Genomic DNA, 9623 nt, shown 5'->3' on the forward strand with positions numbered 1-9623 from the left:
AGAGTCTGCTGTGAAAGGAGCAGTAGCCTCCCCTGTCACATATAAATCGACTTGTACCTCCTTTATTAAGCGGGATAGGGGACCATACAATAAAGCGCACACAAACTGACACACACGCACACGAACAAACCGAACTCTATACTACCGTGCATCAACGCACCCGAACAATACCTCCAACATAACGTAACCATCAAAAAGAGCAACATTTTCAGCTTTCATTTGTTTTATTTAACAAATTGAGGTACACATCAAACAAAATAATAATCTTTCACAAATGCCTGAAACAGTTACCAATCTTTACTTCACATTTCAATGTGACGCACAACAGTTACATATTGCATGTGATGACGAACAAGAGTAAACCATTTCACATTTGCACGAACAACTGCACTCGACAAGACAAGCATCTCCGTATAAACAACAGAGTACGTAAACCTCTCCAACAAAACAAGCAGCTTTTTCTCACGTTTACGATCTAATTCCTCCCGAACCATGTGAGCAAAATAAATTAAGATCTTTTTTAATTTCAAGGTTAAACCCAAGACACGTCAAGAAACAAGGAATTTGACATTCCACAACGCACATTTACAACTTGTTACCAGCCTGCATAGGGGGTATGGAGCTACTAAAAGCATAATTAATTATTTTTTCGTGCAACATCTGTGATGAGTTGAAACTGAGTATTTTGTGTTTCATTCTAGAATACTATCCCAGATTTCGTCCAACTTAAATAAGATCCCAAAACATAAGTTGGTACAGTCACAGTTGAAATGTTCATGTGTCAGGTTATAGTAAGAAATCAATCTGTGAATAATTGTACATTTGACTCGCATAATATTGTGTGTGTGTGTGTGTGTGTGTGTGTGTGTGTGTGTGTGTGTGTGTGTGTGTGTGTGCGTGCGTGTGCGTTCTGTTGTTACGGTTGGCTAGTAACATGCAATTAGCATAGATTAAATTGTATGTCAAACTCCAGCAGTCATATACACTGTCAAACAGTCATTGTCAGAACATCGTCACAGACTCGAAAAACACAACACATCTGTTGAACCATTTCCAAAGTTAAATATATAAACGTTTAAATCTATGACTGCGCAGAGTTCATTCGCGCACATATTCATACCATGAGCAAAAATGTGCATCCAAATTTCAAGCGATATCAAAACTGGCCAATAATGTCAAATGAAACACAAAGAAATTGTTTTAACGGCTGGGAAACATCTCAACGTGGGCGTGAAAACAAGCCGCCAAATGCACTTTCTTGACTGGAAATATCACAGCAGTCCATCTGCATCACAGTCCCTATATCACCAGAACCTGCTGAATGAGAATGGGACATAGGTTATTCATCGTTTTTACGCCCGAAGTTTTCGTAAGAGTTATTCAAAAACTCGTTTAAAACAGCTTTTGACGATCGCTGCCACCGCTTTTTATTTCTTCTTCTTTCATTTTTTTAAAAAAGGAAAATAAATCAAAATGAATACATTTTCTTCGGAAAATATGGGTCACAACCACATGCAGCAATCACAATGCCACACATTTTGATGTATAAATGCTGCAAACTATGAAAAGTACCTTCCCTATCGTGTAAACGATCTTGTAAACCATCACAGTTTTGTCCACGCTTTTACAATGATGTAGCGAGAGCACCTGTTCGCTTGGACTAGAACCAAAATCAACGGTTATGCTGCCTTTTTTGTGCAAAATAAGAAGTCTTTGCTGAACTGATTCCGCTGATTGCCAAATATGTCTGCCGCTAAATTAATGGAGTCAGCGAATATATTCCCATCAACAAGAAAAGTAGGAATGCTGTACATTTTTGGTATGAGATCCAAGCGTAAGGTTGCTTTTATCGGATGCAAAAGCCTGGACAGATCTGGAACGCTTTACACGATATTTTAGTTTTACATATATGGAAAGTTGGGTATTTTGAAACAGAACATTTTACATTTCCAAACCAGACATCACCTCTACTTATAAACTTCATGCTCTGTAAGTGAGGGGAAACTCCCGGAAGGGTCGTGCACATGTCGCCATGTCACTTTCTTTGCAACATGACATTTTCTGTAGAACAGCCATGAAAGACATTCAGAAGGTAAAATACCAACCTTTGAATTTCATATCATCTACTCTTCGGTACCCGGGAATATATCTTTATGAGTTGGAAGTGTCTTTTGCAGCCCTGAAAAATATTGAACACAGTGTAATGCAATGAAGTTCTTTCCGGTTGTTGCCTCCATTTTTGTTGGCCTCTAGATAGGGAGTTGCTGAAAGGTCCGGTCGGGAACATGAGAAAAAGGTGCGAAAAAAAAGTCGTATTTACATTTTGTTGCCATTTCATCTTGCATTACACATAAAAGACTCAGTGACTTGATTTTAACATCTGCCTGTTCAAACCACTTAATTCTCTAGGACGCCAACGATATCATGAAGTAGAATCCCCATTTCAAGTCCTTTGATCAATTAACATTCGACAGTAAATAAATAGTGTGCCAAATTCTGAGAGTTACGATCTAAGGATTCGAGTGAAGGGGTCTGCTGACTGATAAACTCTACAAGTACCAGACTACCTCTGAACAATCATGGTACATGGAGGTCTCGAGTTTCCATGGCGCCAGTGGGCGTCTGAATCGAAAGGTTACTATGAACCATGTCAATAGGAAGAGTCATTTGGGTTGTACGACATTTGCAGAAGATATTACTGAGCCAAAGTGTCAAATCGAACACGTCAGCAAGGCCGAATCTTTATACATGTTTCTCACCAGCAATTCAGTGCGTTAGTCCTCTCTTCTGGCTTGGAAGACAGAACATACGTGACACATTTCCCAATTCCATTTGTTTTTCTGTGTTTTTTGTGTGTCTCTGGTGCTTTTTACCCAAACCAGTAAAATTCCTGAGCCACGAAGAGAAAACTTCCGGGTCAGCTGGCATGGAATACACTGACACTCTTTTGCCAGTATTTAAAATAACTATTGTTTGGAAGCGTACGGTACCTTTCATGTCAAAGCTGCTGGCGGCAGGGTGTCGCTCTTCCACAGAGCTGGTCCAGTCGTCGTCACGTTCTCTGTCCGGAGTTGAATCTGCGGACGCCACGCACCAGGACACACTGGAGGGACTGGCCGAGTCGTACTGGCTGTCATCGCCCTCACACAGCTGGCAGAAGCGCGGGGATAGGTCAGGGCCTCTGGACATAACATAATGCTAACAATTAATACATGGCTCTTACAAAGCGCCTGTACTTTCGACATCAATAAATATTCAGTGTAGTGCATTCGCTTTATTCGCATCAGCAAAGACACTTGGTAACGTTGAAGAGCATTCACGCGGTACAGTGGCACAGGCTATGAAAACACCCTTGAGACCAGCCAAGAATGTCCCTATACATTGCAGGTAACAAAACCCTTTTAGGTGGGGCTTTAAAAATGTACGAAAAATCGTAAATGTACGTAAAAATGTCATGTTTGCACTTTACAAAGGGTTGTTTGTAAGTGGTGATTGTGTTCTAGTAGTATTTCTTCAAACTCATTTAATTCGAAATGAAACTTACCTTGGATAGCCGTCGTCTCCTGGGTCTTTCATGTACGTCCTGATGGCTCCTGCATGGTGCTGAGGTCGCCCCCGCTTCCATAGTGAGTGATCGGGTTCGATCGCCATGATCTGTAAGATCATCATTGTTGAAGTTTTCTTCCTTCCCGCGTAAATCATCATGCAAACAACCACAGATCTGCCTATGGCAGGGTTTTGCGTGTCATGAGAGATTTTTTTTCTACACTTGGAAATATTGCAACACTCTACTGTACAGCCTGGGTTGTTTCTATGCAGAGAGGACTTTGTTTGGACTGAAAAAGGACTTTTGTGTTTCCTTATGGGATTAATGTCGTAGCTGACACCACTATCAATCTGCAAAAGTGGTTCAGCACAAAATAAAATTAACTGTGTACAGGAAGTAATCCAACTGTTGTCTTTTGTTTTATGTCCAATTAAGTGATAGTGTCAATCTGCAAAAGTTGTTCAGTTTAAATAGATTAAACCGTGTTTACAGGAAGTAGTCCAGCTGTTGATTTGCGCGTGTGTGCGTGCGCACGCGCGTGGGGGGTGTGTGTCAGTGTGTGTGTGTGTGTGTGTTCGTGTTCATGTCTATGTGTAAGCAAATCAATAAGAGATAACTATGGATAGAACAAGACCCAGTGTACCTCATCTGAACAGCGTCTGCTAACGATAGCTTTGTAGTCGATGAGCCGCAGAAGCTTGTCCCTTTTCTTCAGGAAGTAGGGGTACTTGTCCTTCCACTTCTTTCCAAGTGCCCAGGGAAATATCTCGTACTTCAGCTCTTCTTCATCTTCCTCCACGTCGTTAGCCAGGTAACTGAAAAATCAATTAAACAGACACTGACAAAAACAATGTGCTCGGGTCATACAAAGCAAGTTTAATTAATTATCTTTTGAGACGCACATATGTGCATTTAGTATATCTTCGCCTTTCAAGATTGCCTTGTTTGTTGATATGTTTCTTTCTTGCTCTCTCTCTCTTTCGCGTAATGATCAACTTACAGTGCAATGAAGAAGTTAAATCGAGTATACTCCCACAATGACAAATCAGCCCGTTTGAAGTATGCAAAAACCATGGCAAGAAGATACTGCAACAGAAACGTACACACATCAACAAAAATAATTTCATAACTTCACATCCAAGACATGGTCTCTGAAGGAATGATTCACTCCAGTCATCGAATTGGTATCTACACTTTACAGGTACTGCAGATCTATGTGTATCCAAATTACTAAAGGTTGTAAAAGTTACAAAAAAGCCGGACCTGAAAACAGCAACAATACCGACAATCTGCACACACTTTATCACTCAAGACTTAATTATAAAACATATCCAACAGGCTCTCCGTTTATTCCCCTGTCAACTATTCCATCTGATCATCATAATGACAAACAGAAAAGACCAAATTGAAGGAGCGATCAACTAAATTGCCCAAAGCGTGTATTTTCAGTTCTGATGTTTTGATCACTCCAAGTGTGGTGAGCTGAAAGCTTACTTACTTTATCTGCAATCCGGAAGCAGCTGTCGTTGCTTAAAAACTGGCGAATCACCTCATCGTCTGAAGAAAAAAATCCAGAGATAATTACTAAGAATAAAGAATGTCGTGAGTATATGGAATTGCCCAGTTAAACCAGAATTCCTGCATAGAATACGAAGCTGAACCGTAATTATGTTTCCACACTGTGTGAAAGACCGTTAAGCTTAATACCACAAGTTGCGAATCAGTTATTCCCTCCTCCCCTCAACTCACAATAACCCCCCCATTACCACCCCATAGCAGTAGCAAGTATCTTCCACATTTATGCAACACCACAGAGGAGTTTAGAACTAATTTCACAAACGTTGTAGGCCTACTGTTTAATAAGATTATATTCGGCCCTCATGCAGTTTAGCGCAGTCCGACTTCACTGACTCAAGCCGGTTCGTGTGTGTGTGTGTGTGTGTGTGTGTGTCTCTCTCTCTCTCTCTCTCTCTGTGTCTGTCTCTCTCTCTCTCTCTCTCTCTCTCTCTCTCTCTCTCTCTCTCTCTCTCTCTCTCTCTCTCTAGTTTCTAAAGTATACAATGTCTACTGCCAAACAGAAAAAACAGGACAGTTAAAATAACTAACAAACAAAAAGACTCACCGGTAAGCTTGAAAAACATCTTCATCTCCTTAGATTTTACCACAAAGCACGATTCGTTAGATTTGCGCTTCTGCCAAAAGGCTGGCCGTTTTACTGGAGGCTTGTTCTGTTTCTTGGGCGTTGAATGGAAGAAGCAGTCAAAAGACATGTTCACTTGCATGTCGTCCGGTGATCTGGCATCAGAATGTTTTCTTTTGTGCGGGGGCGAAGAGTCGAAACTTTCCAAACGATTCGGTCTAAAACGCTTTTGCCTGTTTTTTGGTACTTGTTCATGATGCCTGGGTAGTTTGTTTCTGTGGCTGCATTCCTCTAGACCCAAAAAATCGTCCGGCGATTTCAGAAAAAGAAATTCTTCTTCACAGGGTAAAATTTCCAGTTCTGACGAGTCTAGTGACATGATAACCGGGAAACAAACGAAGTCAGTCCCGATCCTTCCGCACGCTGTGGGTGAAAGTAGCTCGTGGTGTAAGGTGTAAGCTACTGAAAACACTCTTTCTAAATACTTATATATATATTTGTTCTAAAGTGTTTCCTTCGGAATGTAAAATGTTGGAAGTTTAGACTGTCTACAGATCTACACGGTGTAAGCAATAACTAGATCACTATCATAGATGTATGCGGATTAGTCTCACACAGGGTCCGTCGATCACAACCTCCAGGTCGTAAACAAAAAGTCTTTTCACTATGTTTTTGCATGTATGCAATGAAACGCAAAGCTTACAGCGATGATAACCTTGTCACCGATCTGGGAGCAGGATAATCACAGGATTCCGTGTCCAGCACGAACCTGTCCATCCTCACGAAACGTCAGCTGTGATCGTCTGCTCCGTTTGAACCAAAGCGCCCTCTGCACTTTCACGATGTGTTGGGACTGGTGTCCCCTGCTTTGCCCCCCCCCCCTCTCTCTCTCTCTCTCTCTCTCTCTCTCTCTCTCTCTCTCTCTCTCTCTCTCTCTCTCTCTCTCTCTCTCTCTCTCTCTCTCTCTCTCTCTCTCTCTCTCTCTCTCTCTCTCTCTCTCTCTCTTTCTGCAAGTAGGCGGGTACGCAAATCCCGCCACCTTCCCCGCCTTTTCTTTTCTTATGACAGAGAGAAATAATTATGTGGGTTGGCAGTGAATTAATCCATGCCTTTTCCGTTTTCTTTTGTTTTGTCCTTCAAAAAGTTTGTATGGTTTTAATTGTTTTTTTGGGATGGAATTTGGCACGTTTACCCGGGCATCTTTCATTTCTGTCAGAGTGATGGTTTTATTTTAAATTTAAAGACAATCTTTATTTCTCAATGTCAAATTCTCTCTCTCTCTCTCTCTCTCTCTCTCTCTCTCTCTCTCTCTCTCTCTCTCTCTCTCTCTCTCTCTCTCTCTCTCTTTGGCATTGTGGCATATATATGTCAGTTTCGAACCCTCTCACACTGTGACAGCAGCTGCTGGGCGTTGTTCCAGGCAAGTGGATCTGCCAAAACCCGTTACACGAGTCGAGGGCTGAACGGGCGTACTACAGTCGAACCTGCCCTCGAGACCACCTCTCCATAAAGACCACCTGCCCATTAAGACCACCCATAAAGATCCCCGACGGTTTTAACGACTATATAAATCACCTGTCTAAAGAGATCACTTTTGCTCAGTCCCTTGGGTGGTCTCTTTAGACAGGTTCGACTGTAGTATGAAGATTTACTAGCGCCAAAACTAGGGATTACCATTTTCACGTGAACATTTCAATTAACACGTGTTCTGTGTAATTCACAGCAACAACCTGAAAAAAACTATTACCGGAAAAGAGCAGGTGTATGTAGGTATTGCAATGCGAAATTAGACAGTAGGCCTGGTGTTTGTGATGGATGTGTCAAAAATAACAAATAAACGAACATATGTTGTAGTCTGCGCGGAAATTACTGGACCACCTCCATCGTAATCGTTGGCGCATGGAACTCAACAAAATATAAATGTCATTCCCGTCTTATATGCCTTATAATAAGGACGCATTCGTGGTCAATATGTACCTTCCTACAATCATTTCTACTTCTCAAAATAGCCGAAAATCTCTCCATCATTTTACCCCGAATTTTGTTTGTGTTAGTTTGTTGTTGTACGATTCCACTTGGACAAATACCAACACTCGGTATTAGTCTGACTTTTTACATTTAGTCAAGTTTTGACTAAATGTTTTAACATAGAGGGGGAATCGAAACGAGGGTCGTGGTGATAGTGTGTATGTGTGTGTGTGTAGAGCAATTCAGAGTAAACTACTGGACCGATCTTTATGAAATTTTACATGATAGTTCCTGGGCAGACGTTTTTTTTCTTCATTTTTTCGATAAATGTCTTTGATAACGTCATATCCAGCATTTTGTAAAAGTTGAGGCGGCACTGTCACACCCTCATTTTTCAATCAAATTGATTGAAATTTTGGCAAAGCAATCTTCGACGAAGGCCGGACTTTGGTATTGCATTTCAGCTTGGAGGCTTAAAATTTTATTCATGACTTTGGTCATTAACAATCTGAAACGATCCAAAATTACGTTTATCGTATTCTTCATCATTTTCTGATTCCAAAAACATATAATTATGTTATATTCGGATTAAAAACAAGCTCTGAAAATTACAAATATAACAATTATGATTAAAATTAAATTTCCGAAATCGATTTAAAAACAATTTCATCTTATTCCTTGTCCGTTCCTGATTCCAAAAACATATAGATATCATCATGATATGTTTGGATTAAAAACACGTTCAGAGAGTTAAAAAGAATAGAGATATAGAAAAGCGGGCTATCCTTTTCAGCGCAACCGCTACCGCGCTTTTCTGTATTGTTAATTTCACTGCCTTTGCCACGAGCGGTGGACAGACGATGCTACGAGTGTACGGTCTTGCGGAAAAAATGCAATGCGTTCAGTTTCATTCTGTGAGTTTGACTGAGCTTGACCGCTAAAATTTATTTTCGCCTTACGCGACTTGTTTTTATTCCGTGCAGAGTGGGACCATTTTACTGAATGAATTCCATAAATGACACCTGCTTGCCTCCATCTGCAAAACTAATTCAGCAAAGAATTTCAACTGTGGACCGGAAACAGCAAACCTGTTCATTTTTTGTGGAATGTCTCAAACTGGAGAGACGCATTAATCACATTGTTTGTGCATTTGTTATTGATAAAAGCACGTCTCTGCGTCTTTCGTCACAGGCACAGGAGTGAAAGAAATCTACGACAGTTGCGCAGCACACACTGCCGGAGGGAAAGGGGGTGGGGGCTGTTTGATAGCAGCGGTTGGATGATTTTGCATTTTGACACAGATGGTCAAAAAGAGTACAGCAGTCCCTCTCATCTGCGGCCCTATGCTCCACAGGGAGTCTACAGGAATAAGTCAAGTAAGTCAAGTCCCTCTCATCAGTGAACGGACACCCTTGACCGATTGCAAACCTGTCGGTGCATTGCAGGTGGCTGGCAGTCACGAGAGGGGTACCCTACCCCCTCCCCTTCCCACATCACACACATACAAACACACAGACACATTGAGTGAGCCAGGCTATGATAACCACTACTTGCTCTGGTATAATAAAATCAAACTACTTTCAGTGATTTACATATTAATGAAATAATGATAAAAAGAAAAAAAAAGTTCTGTAAAAATGACTTTGATCGATTGTGCTCTCTCTCTCAGTATGGTTTGAAACAGTTTTGCGTGACTTAAAGGTGGTCGTCTACATTTTTGCTTTTTTTCAATAATCTTATGGTTAGATTTCGCTAAAAAGTTATGTCAGATAATGAATGAACCATGGGAAAAAAAGTTATAGAAAAAAAAATATATGTACAATTTTTTTTATTTTTGGGTAGCGTGACTCACGCTTCCAATATTTTGTTTTCTGTTTGCTGAGAACATGTGCTTTGCCTAAAAATACTGACCAATCAAATTCATGTCACTATGCTTATAGCCACGCCCAAACAAGTGCAGCAACAGTT

The 9623-nt window shown here is 40.8% G+C and overlaps 1 protein-coding gene across 2 annotated transcripts; it reads right to left on the reverse strand.

Moving 5' to 3' along the window:
- Window positions 1-205: 205 nt before the first annotated feature.
- LOC138952976 (speedy protein A-like) lies at window positions 206-6504 on the reverse strand. 2 transcript variants are annotated; one of them, XM_070324743.1, is made up of 8 exons: window positions 5670-6504; window positions 5046-5104; window positions 4548-4633; window positions 4191-4362; window positions 3545-3654; window positions 2991-3181; window positions 2106-2179; window positions 206-1314 (listed from the first exon to the last, which is right to left on the reverse strand). In XM_070324743.1, the coding sequence occupies exons 1-7, from the start codon at window positions 6064-6066 to the stop codon at window positions 2124-2126; spliced, it is 1071 nt and encodes a 356-aa protein (XP_070180844.1). In that variant the 5' UTR covers window positions 6067-6504; the 3' UTR covers window positions 206-1314; window positions 2106-2123. The 2 variants fall into 2 exon arrangements, with proteins under 2 accessions (XP_070180844.1, XP_070180843.1); XM_070324742.1 differs by having other exon boundaries at window positions 206-1317.
- Window positions 6505-9623: the final 3119 nt, after the last annotated feature.

The sequence above is a fragment of the Littorina saxatilis genome, linkage group LG17, assembly GCF_037325665.1.
Source record: "Littorina saxatilis isolate snail1 linkage group LG17, US_GU_Lsax_2.0, whole genome shotgun sequence".
NCBI classification, from domain to species: Eukaryota; Metazoa; Mollusca; class Gastropoda; order Littorinimorpha; family Littorinidae; genus Littorina; species Littorina saxatilis.